At 37.8% G+C, this 18,624-nt stretch overlaps 1 protein-coding gene across 6 annotated transcripts in view; it reads right to left on the bottom strand.

Moving 5' to 3' along the window:
* YEATS2 (YEATS domain containing 2) overlaps positions 1 to 18,624 on the bottom strand; it is a 100,043-nt gene that overhangs the window by 31,330 nt on the left and 50,089 nt on the right. For 4 of the 6 annotated variants that reach the window (XR_009696960.1, XM_061166679.1, XM_061166680.1 and 1 more), the window contains 8 exons: positions 17,870 to 17,914; positions 15,227 to 15,407; positions 14,033 to 14,275; positions 12,204 to 12,362; positions 10,690 to 10,793; positions 9,231 to 9,338; positions 8,316 to 8,498; positions 2,888 to 3,146 (listed from right to left, as the gene is read on the bottom strand). Coding sequence is in view for 5 of the 6 variants with exons in the window: in XM_061166679.1 (XP_061022662.1) it covers positions 2,888 to 3,146; positions 8,316 to 8,498; positions 9,231 to 9,338; positions 10,690 to 10,793; positions 12,204 to 12,362; positions 14,033 to 14,275; positions 15,227 to 15,407; positions 17,870 to 17,914 (1,282 nt within the window). In the remaining variant the exon portion in view is untranslated. The remainder of the gene's footprint in view (positions 1 to 2,887; positions 3,147 to 8,315; positions 8,499 to 9,230; positions 9,339 to 10,689; positions 10,794 to 12,203; positions 12,363 to 14,032; positions 14,276 to 15,226; positions 15,408 to 17,869; positions 17,915 to 18,624) is intronic. The other 2 variants (XM_061166681.1, XM_061166682.1) reach the window with 2 other exon arrangements.

Genomic DNA, 18,624 nt, shown 5'->3' with positions numbered 1-18,624 from the left:
TGTCCATCAAAAGATGAATGGATGAAGCAGCTGTGGTACATTTATACAATGGAATACTACTCAGCCATAAAAAGGAATGCATTTGAGTCAGTTCCAATGAGGTGGCTGAACCTAGAGCCTATGATACAGAGTGAAGTAAGTCAGAAAGAGAAAAAATATCATATACTAACACATATATGTGGAATCTAGAAGGATGGTACTGATGAACCTATCTGCAGGGCAGCAACGGAGATGCAGACATAGAGAACAGACTTGTGGACATGGGTGAGGGGGGAGGAATGAGAGGGTGGCATGAATGGAGAGAGAGCATGGAAGCATATACACTACAATATGTAAAATAGATAGCCAGCGAAAATTTGCTGACTCAGAGAACTCAAACCGGGGCTCTGTAAAAACCTAGAGGGGTGGGAAAGGGTGGGAGGTGAGAGGAAGGTTCAAGAGAGAGGGAACATATATACACTTAATGGCTAATTCATGTTGCTGTATGGCAAAAACCAAACCAATACTGGTAAAGCAATTATCCTTCAATTAAAAATAAATTAAAAAAAATAAACTCTACAGTTTGCTTCCTAGATGCACAATGCTTTAAAGGCTGATATTCTTAATTATCTTGCTAATTTAATTATATTTACATTAATTACAATTAATTTACATACTAGAAGAATCTGCTGTAAACTATAAAGAAGTTTATATCTGTATATAAATAGGGTGACCATATATCCTGGTTTGCCCAAAGCAGCTACAATTTATACCCATGTCCCAACTATGGGCTTCCAAGGTGGCGCTAGTGGTAAAGAACCCATCTGCCAATGCAGGAGATGTAAGCGATTTGGGTTCAATCCCTGGGTCAGAAGATCCCCTGGAGGAAGGCCTGGCAACCAACTCCAGTATTCTTACCTGGAGAATCCTATGGACAAAGGAGCCTGGCAGGTTATGGTACATAGGGTTGCAAAGAGTTGGACACAACTCAAGCGACTTAGCACACAGCACCCACTATAAATATTAATAGTGACTCAACTCTCAAAAGCACTATGGTTTAGACAATTAATGAAGTAATCACATTTCAAATGTGAAATAACATTTGTTTAAAGCCCCTTTATGGTCAATTTCTAGTAACGATGAATTTACTGATTTGAAACAAGAATTCTAGTCTCCCTCACTTCCTAAGAACTAAAAAACTCTACAGTCAACTACTGGCACATATACTATGAAACTATAATTCATCTTTCAAAAGTCTCACCTATGTCAAATAGCTTTCACTTACCACTTAGAATTTCCTTCTCAGTGCACATGGCTGTAAAACCTCTAACACGAAAACTTTCTGCAGTTATTTTGCATTAGAATCTCCACCAAACACACCCTACAGAACCACCTGAGCAGCCTCAGGGCAAGGACTCTCACTGCCTCCTCCTGCCTGCGAGAGTATTCTTCTCGTTACCACTTCACTGGGCAAAGCTTTGGGAGGCAGGAACCCTGGAAGTTGCCCCAAATAACCAGGAACTGATACTGAACTGAGGGCCATCTCTCTCCATTATGACCAGAACTAATCTCATCTTAAATCACTGTGTGTAGCAACCACGTCAGAACTGCAAACCTCTCTACCACGCACACCCAGTCCTGTCCCCATGGGGCTCAAAGTCCCTGATCTGAACCCATCCCCTCATACTTTCTTCCTTCACTTCCTCACTTCACCCCCAACCCCAGGAATTCATGCTGTGAATATACCTTCTAGAACCTTAGCCTCCTTGAACATTATCTCTTTTTGTGGTAATTAAAACTGTCAGTCCTCTGAAGATAAGACATCCCCAGGAGTCCCCTAGCTATTTTCTGTTTTACCTCAATATCCGAGGCCAGAGCCAGGAGAGGAACATTTCTGCTCTGTAGTTTGGCTTTTAAACCATTATCACTGCTCACTCCAAGGGAGGAGAAAGAGCCCTGCCTCCTTTGAGATTCCTACTGAGCTATATCTCCCTCTCTTTTCTGCTCTCATTTCCTGAACTCTCAAGTCACTTCCCCTCATTTGCTGAAGGCAGACTCCTGACTCAAAAGTACTGTGCTCTATGCTAAAGATAATCATTCTCAGTGACAGCACTGTAGAAGACTTATTTAATTCTCTGCCTTCTTGGGTGCTATATCTTCCAAATTCCAAAGATCACTTCTTTTCCAGTCCATCTCGAACACTCATTTTTCTTTTTTAATTTATTTATTTTTAATTGAAGGATAATTGCTTCATAGTATTGTGCTGGTTTCTACCAAACATCAACATGAATCAGCCATAAGTTGAACACTCATTTTTAATGCCACAAGTGAACTCTGTCATCAGCAGCAATCCGTCACCTCTGACATCTTCATTTTGGACATTCACTACCCTTCTATCCTCCCAACTCACTGCAACCACTCTTTAGCCTCATCAAAAATTAGTACATATCAAATGCCTTAAGTATATTTCTTCCTGCCCTCACAGAAACAACACATCAAGGACTAAAACATTCGAAGTGTTTAAACTTTTATTTAGTAAAGAATGCTTTAGTCAAGTATCTCCAAATGCTGCTGGCAAATGAATATACCAAGACCTTAAATCTAAAATAGAACCCAAAGTGGAAATGAGGACAAATGAGAATTATTCTTCAGACTTGAAAGCAGTATCAAGAAATATACTCTATTTCAACTGTCTTTATCTCTCTCTTTCACACACACACCTTAAAGCAGAAGCATTATTGATCTCTGTAAAACGTTACATGAAAAAGATAAACAAGTCTTTATAAAACTCCTTACAACTTCAACCTACTAAGTTTTCCTAGAGAGAACCAAATAGCAAATAAAATCACTAGCACAGAGCATTTTGAAAGGGGCTGGTGCCGAGAGGGCCCTCAATTAGTATCAGTACCTGAACCCTGGGATCCACTCTTCTGGGGGCCAGCAGCAGTGACCTGAGCCTTGGTTAAGGTCTGCACCGGCTGAGCGACAATGGTTCCTCCACCTCCACTCACAATTGCCTTGGCAACTCCTTGGGTCACAACTTGCTTTGGACCAACTGCTTTGGCGACAGACGAGCTGGCCTTGGCTACAAGGATCTGACCACCACTGATTGCCACAGCCTGCTTCACTGTTGAAGGCAGAGTAGACCCAACTGGGACCCCAACAACCTGTTCAAAACAGAGAAGAATCCAGCAGTGCTTCTTCTCATAGTCCTCCAAGGTCTTAGAACAGCAGAGTCACTGTGTTCCAGCAAAGAACAAAGCAAACTCCTAGACACAACACATATACTGTCTAATTCAGCTTCTAGGAATGCTATCTATGACGTGAAGAGCAGTATTTCTCACAATCTGGATGTTATTACAATAAAGCGTTACAGCTTTTGTCTTAGCCCCAGCTACTATCTATAACTTAATTACAAAAAGTAGTATATATTAAAAAAAAAATACTTAGAACAAACAGGAATAAAAAGGAAAAAATAAAACTCTACTCACCTTGAAATAATCTCCTAAAATTTTTACTGCAGTATTTATTTACTTCGGATTCTTTTTAATGTACATTTTGAAACAAAGATTAGGATATATATAGTTTTATAATTTTTAAATTTAACATCATGTTACAATGCTATTATTTTTCAAAAACACTTTTAGGAGAACAAAAAATAATGTATTAGGATAGATATACCATAATCGAAGTAAATATTTCACTGCTGTATCATTATTTAGGTAACTTTAAACTTCACATTATGAAAACTGCAATAAACATTCTCATATATAAACTATAAACTCCACTATATACTTTTAAATATCACCTCTTTATTAATTCCTTCTGTGCTTTCTCTGTCTGAAACAATTATTTCTTCATCATTAGAACATCTAGCAATTAATGTCATTCATTATATGGTATAACATGTGACACCTCTTCCAACTGATTTTTAAGAAAAGTTATCTTTTTCTATACTCTCTAATCTTTTCTTTCCTTAAAGGTAGACATTCAGTTAAAAAAGAAAAAGAGTAAGCTAGAAAAACATTTAATTCAATTTTTTTAAAAAAGGTTCCAGCACCCAACAATGAAAGTTAGAAATAGGTTGTCCTGAAAAGACTATAAACTCTTTCAAGTAAGAAAATACTAAAAAAAAAAAAAAAAGAAAAGAAAATACTTTGGAGCTCTTTTAAAATAAGGTCAATAGTAGGATTTTCAATTAGAAGAAACAACTTAATTAATGGAAAACTGGGGCAGGGTTTCCCACTCCCCAGTTCTTTATTTTATAAAAAGAACTCACCAGAAACTAGATAAAAAGACTTCTATAAGGTTATAAGAACAGCAAAAGATCTGCCTTCTAAAAGCAAAAAAGATAAGTACTTTTTGACCATCAGACTGGAGGGGAAAGTTTTAAAGCCTGATAATACCAAGAACTGGCTAGAGGATATGGGGAGACAGGAACTTTTTTTCACTGCTGGTAGAAAGATAAATTTGTCCAGCCACTCCAGAGGTTACTGGGATAGCTACTAAAACTGAAAATTCACCCTATTAAAGCAGTTCTCCTTTTAGGAATATATTCCAGCTGAACTCCAACATCTGTTCTCTGCTTCTCTCTCACAGTAGTAGAACCTCCAATTTCAGGTATGGTCATGGCCACACAGAATACTATTTCCCAGCTCCTTCACGTCTCGGTTTGACATCTCCTTTCTGGCTAAAAGGACAGGAACAGAAGTGATGTGTGCAACTTTTCAGTTCTGCTCTCCCTAAAACCCCTTCCCCTTCCCTCTTCCTGCTGATCAGAAATGTGAACATGGTGGCATGAGATGAAGTGGCCCACAGGATGAAAACCAAATTTTGAAAATGACAGAGAGACACGATGGAGTCTATATTCTTGAGGACTGTGAAACCAACACACCAGAACTGCCTACTGGTCTTTTATGTGTGAGAGAAATAAGCTTATTTAAAAGCTTCTGGTTTGGGAATTTCTGTTCTAGTAGTTGAACTTTTTTCCTAGGACGTCTGTCTTTACATTTCCAAAATATATCACACTTAGTAATCCATTGACTAAGCTAAATTACATATAATCTATTTTCATGTTCCTAAATTAACAAAGAAAACAAAGATCTAAAAGGAAAATAATATATGCATATGATATCACTTACATGTGGAATAAAAAAAAAATACAACTAGTGAATATAACAAAAAGAACAAACTAGTAGTTACCAGTGGGGAAATGGAAGGGAGGAGGGGTAGTACAGGGATAGAGGATTAAGACATGCAAACCATTAGGTACAAAATAAGCTACAAGGGTACAACACAGGGAATACAGTCAATATTTTGTAAGTATAAATAGAGTATAACATTTAAAAGTTGTGAATCACTACACTGTACACCAGTAACATATAGTACTGTACACAAACTATACCTCAATGTAAAAAAAAGGAAAATAATATATACATGCATGTATTTTAATTTTTCTCCCCTATCCCATGCATCTGGCTTGCTTTTCCCTCCTTGTGCCAGCCTCTATCCTCACACTCAACTGCTTCAAAATGTCCAGAATATGATGTACCTAATCTCTCCAAGAGCCAAATAAAACATCACCATGTTGGCCACAGGAGGGCAGTTTTTATTAGCAGAGCCTGTCCATTAAGAACAGACCACTTACAAGATGAACTACCCTTCCTTTTTTCTAAAACACTGAGGAGACTAAGGAAGCCTGGCATTCTACTGGGGAAAACCCTATGCAGGGTTTATGTCTATGACACCACAGCTAAGTCTCTTACGTAGGACACTGTAACCCCAAACTAGCTTAAAAAAAAGAAAAAAACAAAACCAAACCACAATGTTTTGGCCTAGAGCCTGAAATCACCTACCAATTGTTCTCTTCTTCCCCTCCCACAACACTTGTCTCTGCTTTCCAAGTTTCCTTCTATCAACAGTTTCACAAAGCAGTTTCACTTTTGTTCTGTACTGTTACAAACACTTAACTCTGATTCATGCTTTGATTCGGTGTTTTTATTCCTGCCCTCCCTGTGCACTATAGAGACTTCTGCAAGTCAGAAACTAGAAACCTGAAGCTGAGGATACGAATCCTCACTCCAGATGTGATTTTCACTCCAGACACTAAAAAATACAGCCACTTACGATTTAGTTCTCAATGACAGCAACTATTCCATAGTACTCACACATCGGACATCTCACATAACATTATATGCCATCACTGATTTAGCACCTGCTCTGTGTGAGGTCCTCTATATACAATGATCTCTAATTCTCCTACAGCACTGAAAGGCAAAGAAAGGGTAATGTTCCCTTTTATTAGATGAAAAAATAAGGCTCAGAGAGATGAATCCGCCCAGTTCACACAAGTAATAAGTGGCTGAGATCTAAGTGCGTAACAATCTCTAATTACAAAGCTCATGCTCTTTTAACTAAACCACACTGCTTCCTTCTCATGTGAACCACCTGTGACAACTCCTTAGTTGTCTCTTTCTTGACAAAAGCAGCACCTCTATCCCTATGAAAAAACTAACTGTTATTTCTTTTGTGCCAAAGCTGTGTGGAAGGTAAAAGTACCATTCTGTTCATCCTTCTGTTTTCTGGCTTGCTTTCTCTCACTGCACCTCAGCAATAAGAGGGACAGCCTGTATGTGCACACAGCTTCTTATCTTGAGTCTAAAGCAGGTACTAAATTTCTGGAATAGATGTCTTTTCTCATGTTCTGCAGCTTCTCTGCAAATTTTTCACACTTCTGTGGCTTTTCTTATCAGGTGCCTTTACATTTTATTCAAGGCACGGTTTTATTCTAGCACAAACCCATCATCCACTTTCCCTTGTTCCTACCTTGCCATTAGGCAGGTGGCAATGTGACAAAAATGCCAATATTACTGGGTGAACAGATTTGCAAAATGCAAAAGTAGCAAAAAGTGGAAACATCTCAGTTTCTGAGGACAAAGAGCAAAGCTAAAATGATTCAAAACCCAAATCAGAAATACCATGTATTTCTAGGTGAACTAAAATAGATTTTAAACAACATATAGGACATGTCTACATGTCTGAGTATGAAGTCCAGATGACAATAACTGATTCACAAAAGGAATCTGGACAAAATGCTTATCCCTGAGGCCAAAACAACGGAAGAAGCATCAGGAAGTAGCTGGGGGATGCCTGTTTTAGTGATTCTGCCTGTGGAAACCCCCAAGTCAGATGTGATGCTATAGCTCTATGGTTCTTAAATTTGCCTGATTATGAGTCAACAGGAAAGCTTGTTAAAAATCCAAACTCCCAGGGTCCCCAAGAAGTTCTGATCAGTAAGTCTGAGATGGGGGCCTCAATATCTATACATTCTTAATCATCAGTCTTATAAGCAGGTAAGTCTGGGAAAGTAGTTAATGAACTCTTACAGATTTTAGAACCGCCTATAATGCTATGAATTTTTAACTCAATCTACATGCAGCTATCTAGACTAACCAAAATATATAAAACCTTTTCCTATTTTAAAGTTGAAAAGCAAGCACTTCACATACTTGTAATAGCTTTAGGATATATCTGCCCTAAATTAAGTGAAATAATTTTAACTCTGGATGTTCTAAAAGCATGCTGAGGTTACAGACAATGGCTCACAAATTTTAACAGGTCCAGAATGGGGAGTTTTGGAGTCACTGGACCTGGGTTCAAATTCTCTGTCACTTATTGTAATAGCTGTATGCTCTCAAGGAAGTTGCTTAACCTCTCAGAGTCACAACTTCCTCATTTGTAGAACAGCGGTGAAAACAGCCACCTTGCAAGGTTGTCTGAGGATTAAGACAATACATAAATAAAAGCAGGATAAACTCTGGCACTCCTAAGCACCACGGATACAGGGAAACATGCATCTCTGCTTTACAATTCTCCCAATATGTAAATTCCCCAAACCTCCAGATAATAAAGAAAATAAACTCTCTAAGGAGCCAGGAATCACTCAACAGATCACACAGCCAGGACATTAAGAGGTAGAAACTATAGCACTCTCCTATCAGAAATAAACAACAGTAGACATCGATCCTTTCCGTTACCCACTTTAGACATGAATTAAGTATACAGTTGTGTCCACGACATCAATTGCCTTTACTGCCAGAGAGATAACACAGTGTCCCTTCGCCTCTTGGACTGTCCCCGGCCCCTCTACAAAACATGTTCCTGCTCTTGTCAATGACTATGGCAAGAACAGGTAGATTTAACATTGACTTTCATCCACAAGCTTTCCCAGGATCATCAACGATGCTCTCACCCTGAATCTTTGCAGCACTTGGCCATGACTCAGGCAAGCAACGTTCACTGACAGGTTGACTTCCCCACCCTTACCCAACACGAACCTTGGAGGGCTGAATCTTTGGTGACTGGGCCGTCCCTTCTCCAGCAGCTAGAACCTGTTTTTGAGGGGACACAGCTATCATGTGACCCCCTTTCACAGTCACATACTGAGGAAGTGGTGACTGGCTGGCAGCTCCTGTTGTGGGTACATGAGAGGCTTCACCAGGTTCTTGTTTGATGATTACCTTGCAACAAACATGATAATGACACTGAATAAACAGTCCATGAACAATGCTACTAATATTTGAATTTACTCCGTCTGTAGGAATTAACGAAGCCTGGTCTGTAAAAAATGACTCCACTAGGTGGGTAAAAATACTGCTTAAATATAGCCTTAAATCAGCATGCATGCATGCTCAGTAGTGTTCAACTCTTTGCAACCCCAAGGATGGTAGCCCACCAGGCTTCTCTGTCCATGGGATTTCTCAGGCAAGAATACTGGAGTGGGTTGTCATTTCCTTCTCCAGAGGATCTTCCTGACCCAGAGACTGAACCCACGTCTCCTGTGGCTCCTGCACTGGCAGGTATTCCTTTACCACTGAGCCACCTGGGAAGCCTAATACAGCCCGTAATAGTTATTAAAGGGACCAAAAATAGGGTGTGGACTTGATCCAGTGTATCTGCAAACCAATCTGGTCATTTGTTTTAGGCACTGGTGGCAAAATGGCACTAGAGAGAAATGCACTGTTGATGCTCGCTGAAGTTCCCATCTTTCTGAACTCCAGGGGAAGCCTTGTCAATACCACTAAACAAATGGAAGCATGTCCTGGAAGTAGGATCCAGTCTTACAGATGAAACACACTAAAAAAAGTTTCATGCTGTGGGGTGGTAGCATCAATCAACTCCAACGTGACACAAAAAAGATTCTGTAACAAGAACTTATCAACTTGTGGGATAATCCCCTCATGAATACTTACTTTTGTGAAAGCTCCAAGTCCTCCAGTTATAGGTTTGGGGCTTTGAACTTTAGGGTGACTCCCAATTGGGCAAAGAGGTGGCATAGATGCAAACAAAGAATCCTCCTGCTGTGTTTGTAAAAATACGTATTGTACAATTAGGATAAAGTCAGTGATTTCAGACACTCTAGTCACTTATATTTAATACAAGCCTGTGACATTCTCCAGCAAAATACACCAAAAAGCAAAACAAAACCCCAAAACTCTTTGCGGTCTTCCAAGTCCACCTGCATTTTAATTATTGCTTTTGAGGCTAATTCAAAGTAAGGCTATAACTTGGCAAGAACCCACTCATCTGTGCCCACTATAAGCTGCAAAGACGCCTATCATACAATCTCTAATGTCTGGTTGACTCACTGGTTTCATGTCCAGTCCCCTGCCAGACGCTACTGAAGGACAGATACTATATTCTATTTCCTTTTCTATCCCTAGAGTCTAGGCACTGAATAACAAATGAATGTAACAGGTAGTTACACTGTTTCAGTATGCACACCCTTTTAACACTACTTGTAACTTGATGTGTTACCCTTACTCTGGAATAAATACTCAGGATGGAGAGGGCTATTTTTCACTAAGAATTTTAAAAACAATACAGCAAAAAGAACAATTAGCAAGGCAACAAGGGTCAAAATTCAAAATTACTGTTATTTGTCTCTAGTTCTCAAATACAAAGCCAACTCTGAGAGGCAATTTTCCAAAATGTTGGGGACAAACAACAAAGTTAAGAGCACTGCTTAACTGTAATGAAATACCATCAACAAACATGAAAAAATACACTGGTAGAGAATTAAGGCCATTAAGGGAGTTTTTACAATTCAGGTATTCTTATAATACAGTGATCACAGACTACACTGAATTTAGAGAAAAACCTCGCCTTGGATCAGAAAACTATTCAGTATCATCACCATTAAGTGCCTAAATAAAGAAATGCTGTGTTAGCACTAGTCACATAAGAGATGATCTCTGAATTTTCAGGAATTCTCAAACAGGAGTTTTTACCTTAGAGGCTCTAGCCGTAAGGTAGCCAAGGCAATGACAGGCTGAATAACCAATCCAACAGTGCTGACTGTCTCTGCCAAACAGTGAGCAGATAACTAGTGCTATGATCTGAACAAATCAGATCTTATTTGGGGCTCTAAATTTCAAAGGACTTCTTATACTGAAGAAGGTAGGGGAGGGGGGAAATAGACTGTAGAAAGAGAAGAATTATTACTCTATTAAAAAAAAAATGTATAACAAAGCTGTCCAAACAACAACAAAAAAATCATAGGTAAGGGAAGGAAGTTTGGAGTACTTGATTTTTATGATACTTTTTAGCTTGAAGATTCTACTTTATGAGATCTGCAGTATCACCTGACAAATTCTGGCTCAACCCGAATGTACCATTTTAGAAACTAGCAAAGTGCAATAAGAATGTTACCTTGACAGCAGATGTTACAAAACTACTTCCATGAATTTTAGGAATTGGGGAACCTGTTCCTTGGGAGGCCTGAGAGGCAGTAGAGAGCTTGCTGGTAGGACTTCCTGACAAGAAAAGTCGATTTAAAAACAAAATATCAACAAAGTAAAATTTACAAAATGGAATTTTGAAGCCATTTTCCACCACCCTGCCCTTCTCCCCACTATTTACTGTTCATTTTGAAGGGTTAAAAATTTACAACCAGGAGATTATTATAGAAAAAACACTTAAGGAATCATCCCATTAAGTTGACCACTTCATCCTAAAAAGGGACAAGAAGCTAATAAGGAAGTATAGTAGAATAAGTAAACTAAGTAGACATTATGTATCTGTACTTTTATAGAAAGAGATACTGTAACATAATGGTGCTGGTTATTTCACAATGTGCCAAAATGTATGCATTCAACTGAATCCGAGTTCCTTCAAAGTAGTTTCACTAGCAGGTTACACCTATTGCAAAATACTGACAGCATTAAACAGTTTGTACTCTATAAGTACAACTGTCTTTAGAATCTGATAAAAATAAGTCACATTATCAACAGTCAACAGTAGTCAAGACTAAAAACGGACTAATTTGGTCACCTCTTCCATTTACTAAACTTGCCTGCAGAGACTGTCTTATTCCCAAAACTAAACATCCTCAAAGGACACCTTCTCAGCATCTCTAAGTGTATTCAAAAGGGAATCTCTGAAAGTAGCATTTTCTTAAAGGAGTTCTATAATTATAATCACTGTTAAAGAACATAACTTTTCCAAATACTTGCAAAGGCCCAAATACATTAATCTGTGTTAAAAATCAAGTAAGTTTAAAAAAAATATGTCTCATTATAGTCATTCCTCTTATTTCATTTCTCTTAATTAGACGTGAAGGCTACAGGAAAGTTTACACAGAGGAGCATGTGTTTAAACAGTTGATTGAAAAGAATAAGTAAAATGTTTTAAGTACGTCAAAGAAATCTGAAAAGCACTCTATTTACTTGAGGTTACAATAAGCACAGTGAATCCAAAGACTTCTTATTCTTCCCATTACAGTTTTTTAAAAAAAAAAAGTAACTAGAGAGTTCAGTTTCCTTCCCACCTGCAAGTTTTATCTAATTCGCGGAAAAGTAAAGATTACCTTCATCACTAAGGAAAAACACATATGGCTTGGAAAGCTATTCCTGTTCTAAAGCTTATTTTGGAAAATTTAATAACCACATTGTCCAAAAAAAAAATACCTTCTAAATGAGAATAAAATAAATCTACATTTTTCTCTTTTTAGAAAATTAATTATGACTCAGTTTGAATCTTTAGAAAAAAAACTTAATTTCTAGAAACACAACTTTAACAAAAAGTAAATCTCTTGGAAAAAGAGCACTGGAGTCACTCTTATATATTCCCTCCTCCTGTTCATGGTTGAAGATTTCATTCTCCCATTATCTGGCTACTAAGTCACCTTGGGGATTGCATGATTATTGTTCAGTTCAAACACACACCTGCAGTAGGAGTGGAGGCTCCAATAACCTGCCCTGGCTTGTCCACGATAACATAAGGATTATTAATAACAGAACTGGTAGTGCCTTGCTTCACATGGACTGGAGTGGAAGTTGGGGTTCGAGGCAATGGCGAAGGACTTGGGGTTGATATGGGGGAACCTTTATTAATGAAAAAGAAAAACAAAATAAACTAAACAAAAGAGATATATTCAGTCTATCTAAGAGGATGCTAAAGAAAATGGAAGAGGGGCAGAGCCACCAGGATCAAGGTGACAAACTGGGAGAGAGAATGAAATTTTAAGTGTCAGATACTGGGAGCAGCAGCAGCGGCTGAGGCCAGGGACTAGAGTATTTCACTCTCTACACCCTTATCCATGGACCAGCAGAAGCAGCAGTAACAGCAGCAAAGAGCCTGTTAGGAATAGATTCTGAGGTCCTACCCTAGATCTACTGGATATAAATCAGTATTTTAACACTAGTTAAACTCTATATGTGCCCCCAGCAGCACATTGAAGTTCAAAACCAAGTGCTTTAGGTAAGTGTGGAACTGCTGAATCCCTAGGTAACAACAACTTGTTATAATACTGGTTGTTATAATACTGGTTACACTTGAAGACACTACAGTGAGGGAGGAAACCACTAAGTGAACATCTCAACTTAGGAACCAAGTCTTGATTGGCAATGAATTTCTGATAGGAAAATATGAAACTCACACACCCAAAAGTATCTCTCAATACCATGTCACAGACACAATCCAGAGATCCATGTTTCCATAGAACACTCTCAAAGGTTACCAACCAACACGCCATTAAACACCCTCAACTGGCAGTGATCAAATCGGTCATTCACGAGTTTCTCTAAACTTCAAAACAATTTATATATTCAGGCAACTCCATCTCTGAAGCAGCAAGTTCCAAAATGCTTCTAATTGGGGGTGGGGTGGGGTGTAAAATTATACGTTCTTTACCTATCATCAGTTTCAAGGACTTGGATCATAGTTCTGCTTAGCTATTTTTAGCACTGAAGAATATCCCCCGCCCTTCATTTAAGTATTATATAGAGTCCTCCCTCTGCCTAGGTATTTCTATTGACTTTCTTTCATGTCTTCTCTGAGGCGGCACAGCCAAAACTATAAAGCATATTTGTACTAGAAGTTTACCTAACATAAATGTAAAACTTGTGATGAAGTGGACAATTCAACCTCAGTGAAAGTGAAGCCTCAGAACTACCTACTCATCAAAGGAATGAGTAAATTTGTAGTGTGGCTAGTGAGTGTAAAAGATATCTCAACTTCAAACCAACCCCTGAAGCTCAACTACAAACCAAAGGCCACTAAGTTTTCTCTGTTGTCAGTCACTCTGGTTTCCAAATATAATCCTCGAACTTAATTCCTACCTTAGCTTTCCATCAGACATCCTAGCAAACAATTTACCTGTGCTGATTCTAGATGAAAATTTGACTGCCTTAGATTTTCTTTCTTTCCTCATTCAATCGTTTCTGTATGGATGACTCGTTTCTATTTTGTGACACTTCGGCTTTGCAAAGCAATAGTGATTAACCTTCTGGGTTTTCTGTTGCTGTTGTCTGGTTGGTTGTTTTGCCACGCGGCATGCAGGATCTTAGTTCTCTACCAGGGATCAAACCTGTGTCCCCTGCAGTGGAAGTGCAGCTTTAACCACTGGACTGCCAGGGAAGTCCCTAGCTTGCTTGCTAACTAAACAAAAACCCTGCTAAGAAGAAGTTAAAAAAAAACAAAACCAACCAAAACCACTTTGCTTTGTCATTCTAACAATTTTTAAACACACCAACTTCACATACACCATGTATACCTGAGACAATCTTGCAGCTCATGGTGATAGGCTGGAAGGATTTTCCAGGTGACTCAGGGTTAGGAATCTGACCTTGTGGCACAATTTTGCAGCTCGATGCTATTGGCTGAAAAGCTGAATTGCCATGAGAACAAAAGGTAACCTTCTGGGATGTTGTCATTTTGGTGGGTGTTCGTTCCAATGAAGATGGCAAAGAATAAAATGTAGTGTGTCTCTCAGCTTCAGTGTTGGCTGGGAATCCTTCTTGAAATGAAAGAGGCAAATAAGTCATCAATCACTCTGAAATTTCTTATCATTTCAATAACCATTTAAGCCATTTACCAGTAGTAAACAGAGCAGACAGGTATTTAATACTGCTTTATATATTTTGGGGTGAAATGTAAATATCACACCTACAATCATATTTCATTAAAATGCTTCTTTCAAAAAAATCAGAAAATATATTAACAGTATATAATAAAATTTATGCAAGTTCCTTATGTTCTCCCACTTTTTATATATGAATTGAAAAACTGTTCAAAGAGGAAGAACTCAAAAGAAAGCACATGCTTAATCTAATGACATCCTGTTTTATTAAATGCCCATAAAAATGATGCAACTAAAATTTAAGAGGAATAAAATTGAGATTTCTATAAAAGAACTAAAATATTAACACACATTAAAATGTAGGCTTACCAATTAAATCAATATGATTCAGAATCAATTTTATATTGTATTTGTATGTGTTACATAAGTGAACACCTAAATACTTTATTATATGCTTATATACCTATTAAATGAAACGATGCCATGGTCAAAATGCATGATAATAAATCTTATACTGTATTTTAAGTAAGATTAGATACTTAATATTCAAGCTTCTTGTTCACACAATCAGGGTCCAAACAAGAAAGTCTTCCTGTATCTATCAGAGGAAACCATTATATTCATCAAAGAATAAATATGCTTTTCTCAAGTGAGTTCTAGGTTCTATGAAATGTTGACAAAACTTTATGAAAAAAATTTTCTGAGAAGAGTAAGGACTTGGCTATTTTCATACTATGTCTCTGTAGGAGAGCAGCATGCCTACTTATGGAAAATTTCTTTTCCATATATCCTTAACTTGCAGAAGACAGCAGTTCACTATCAAGTGAGAGAAAGGAACGCTCCATACAAGGTAAAATGTATTTCCATACATGGAAAAATATATATTACCTTTCTCCACAGAGGTATCAGGTACTGGCTCATGTGACTGCTTTATCGGTGAGGACGCTTTCACGGGGGCTGGAATGGTCAAAGGCAAGGATGGTGGGGCATCTGAGATGTCTGACTCAGATGACTGAGGATAAACGGAGTCTTCTCCCAGAGAATGTCGATGGAGCTCAACATCCACTACCTACACAACCATGCAACAGATGGGTTCATGAATCCATCATCAATGTCACAGAAAGGCCCAAACCCATCTCAGAACATGGTGCTCTAAGAGATGTGGCAAATGATTCCTAGTTATACTTCAATCTCAATAACTAAAGGATTTACCCCAGGATATAATCTAATCTAGCTTAATAAATAACTCAATGAAACCAATCATAAAACTGGGGACTTTCCAGTTAGTGTTTCTGTACCTTAGAACACTCTTCCCCCAAATCTTCACATGATTGCCTCTTTCTCACCATTAGGTCTCAATCAAAAGTCACCTTCTCAGACAGGCCTTCCCTAACTAACCTAGCAAAAGCAATTCCCTTGTCTCTCAGCTATTCTCTTCTTTATAGAACTCATTTGTAAGTGAAATTATGTTATCTGCATTTATGTTTACTATATACCCTCTCCCCACTCTCAACACAACCAAGAATAAAACCCCTCGAGAATTGTAGCTGCTCTCATTTGATTTACGTGTCCTTAGTACCTGAACCAGTGCCTAGCATACGGTACATGATCAATAAATATGTTCTGACCTAACACAGCACATTTCCATTAAGAGAGTAAGGTTTAACTTAGCTAACTCTCATCATAATGGCTACTGCTGCTATATCATGAACACTAAAAAGTGGGCGGGGGGGGGGGGGCGGCGGGACAGAGATGGGGTGAGAAAACAAAATTGAAGGTCTCATACGTCCTGACTTCAAAAGATATTATTACAAAATTATAGTAATTAAAAGAGTGTGGTACTGGCATAAAGACAGGCACATAGATCATTAGGCTAGAATATACTCTCACACACAAAAAAGAATCCCTCTCACACATATGGCCAAATTATTTTCTGAAGGGTGTCAAGACCACTGATTGGGAAAAGGATAGTCTTTTCAACAAACATTGCTGAGAAAACTGGAGATCCACATGCATTAGAATGAAGATGGATGCTTACTTTATACCATATGGAACAATTAACTCGAAGTAGATCAAAGACCTAAACATAACACTTAAAACAATAAAACAGAAGAAAATATAGAGGCAAAGTATAACACTGAATTGGGCAATGATTTCTTGGGTATGATACAAAATGTACAGATTAAAAAAAAATACATAAACTACATCAAAATTTTAAACTTCCACGCATCTTAGGATAAGAGAGCGAAAAGGAAAGTCACACAATGGGAAAAAAATATCTGCAAATTATATAGCTGATGAGAGATTAATATTGAAAATATTGAGAGACCTCCTAAAAACCAGCTACAAGAAACAAAACAATCCAATTAAAAAGTAGACAAAGGATCTGAATGAACATTTCTCCAAAGAAGATATATAAATGGGCAATAAACTATTGAGTGATGCTCAACATCAATAATCATTACAGAAACGTATACCCAAACCACAATGAAATACCACCTTACACCTACTGGATAATACAAAAAAAAAGAAAACAGCAAGGGCAGACAAAGATGTAGAGAAACTGAAATGCTTATGCACTGCTGGTGGGAAGGTGAAATGGTGCTGCTGCTATGATAAACAGTGTGGCAGTTTTTCAAAAAATCAAAAATAGAATTACTTTATGATCCAGAAATTCCACCTCTGGTTATACACTCAAAAGTACTAAACACAGGGACTCAGATAGATCCACATTCTCAGTAGCATTATTTACAATAGCCAAAAGATGGAAGCTACTCAAGTGCTTTCATTGGCAGATAAATGGATGAACAAAATGCGATATATACCGACAACAGAACATTACTCGGCCTTAAAAAAGGGATTCCCTGGTGGCTCAGACGATAGAGTCTGCCTGCAATGAGGGAGACCTGAGTTCGATCCCTGGGTCAGGAAGATCTCCTGGAAAAGGAATGGCAACCCACTCCAGTATTCTTGCCTAGAAAATCCCATGGACAGAAGAGCCTGGCAGGCTACAGTCCACAGGGTCACAAAGAGTTGGATGTGACTAAGAGACTGTAGCCTTAAAAACAAGAGAATTCTGACGTGCTACAATGTGTATGAGCCTTGAGAACATTGTGCTAAGTGAAATATGGCAGTCACACCACACAAAAGAACATTGTATGATTCTACTTATAAGGTAGAGCAGTCAAATTCATAGACAGAGAAAGCAGAAGAATGGTTGCCAGGGGTTGTGGGCAGAGGATGAGTTATTATGAATGGGTAGTTTCAGTTTTCCAAGATAAAAAGAGTTCTCTGGAGATGGATGGTAGTGACAGCTGCACGAAAATGTAAATATATTTAATACCACTTAACACTTAAAAATGATTAAGTTGGTAAATTTTATGTGTAAATTTATCACAATTTTTTAAAAATAAATAAAAATGGGGGGAGAAACTTTTTTTTTAATTTAGCATTCATGTTTTTCCTAATTAAAAATGAAGATCAATTTTCATTCTACTTGTTCCCAAATAATACCTCAAGAAAATAACCTACCGTCTCCGCTCCAAGAGTCTGCAAGCCAGTGTAAGTTCTGTCCAGCTATTGAAAGAAGTAAGAGTATTAAGTTTTACTATGCTTATTTATAAACCTTAGGATACAATCTTATCTAAAACCCTTTCACTTCAAGTCTTCCTTTCATAATATCTACTTTTGCATAATGTAAACTATCGATTTACCACATCAATAAAAACCTTCAATTTTCTAAGAGAAAAACTGAATAAATAAAACAACCTCAGATATATAAGCAGTTATTATAAAGACAGGCTATAAAAATATACATGCAGTGTGATGGCACAATACTTAGGTTATATTTACTAAGCACTTTCGGAAAAAATGAAGGAAAATTTAGGCAATACTAATAACTACCAGAATATGTGCATCATGGATGATTTATTTTAGAGGAGAGAAGAGTATACATTGAGGGAAAGTTAATAATATAAACAAAAAAGTTTACAATTACATACAAAGAAGGTATGTTCATTTTCTTGCATTTTATATTTTAAATTAAATTAAAAGTTAAAAAAGGATTTGTGGCAGCTTGCCAATATAAACCTTACACAGTAAGATCAGTAGGTAAAAATGATTAAGTGCGGAGGGGAGGGGAGAGGGGAAGAAGGGAAGAGGGGAGCGAAGGGGAAAAATATGAAGCCAGGGATAGGTTAGTAAATATAAAATTTTAAAAGTTTGCAAGAACGTCTCTGATGGCTCAGTGGTAAACAATCTGTCTGCCAATGCAGGAAACTTGAGTT

This window comes from Dama dama, chromosome 19 (genome assembly GCF_033118175.1).
Source record: "Dama dama isolate Ldn47 chromosome 19, ASM3311817v1, whole genome shotgun sequence".
In the NCBI taxonomy this organism is placed as follows: Eukaryota; Metazoa; Chordata; class Mammalia; order Artiodactyla; family Cervidae; genus Dama; species Dama dama.
Note: the sequence above shows the minus strand (reverse complement) of the source record. Positions and strands in the feature narration are given on the sequence as shown.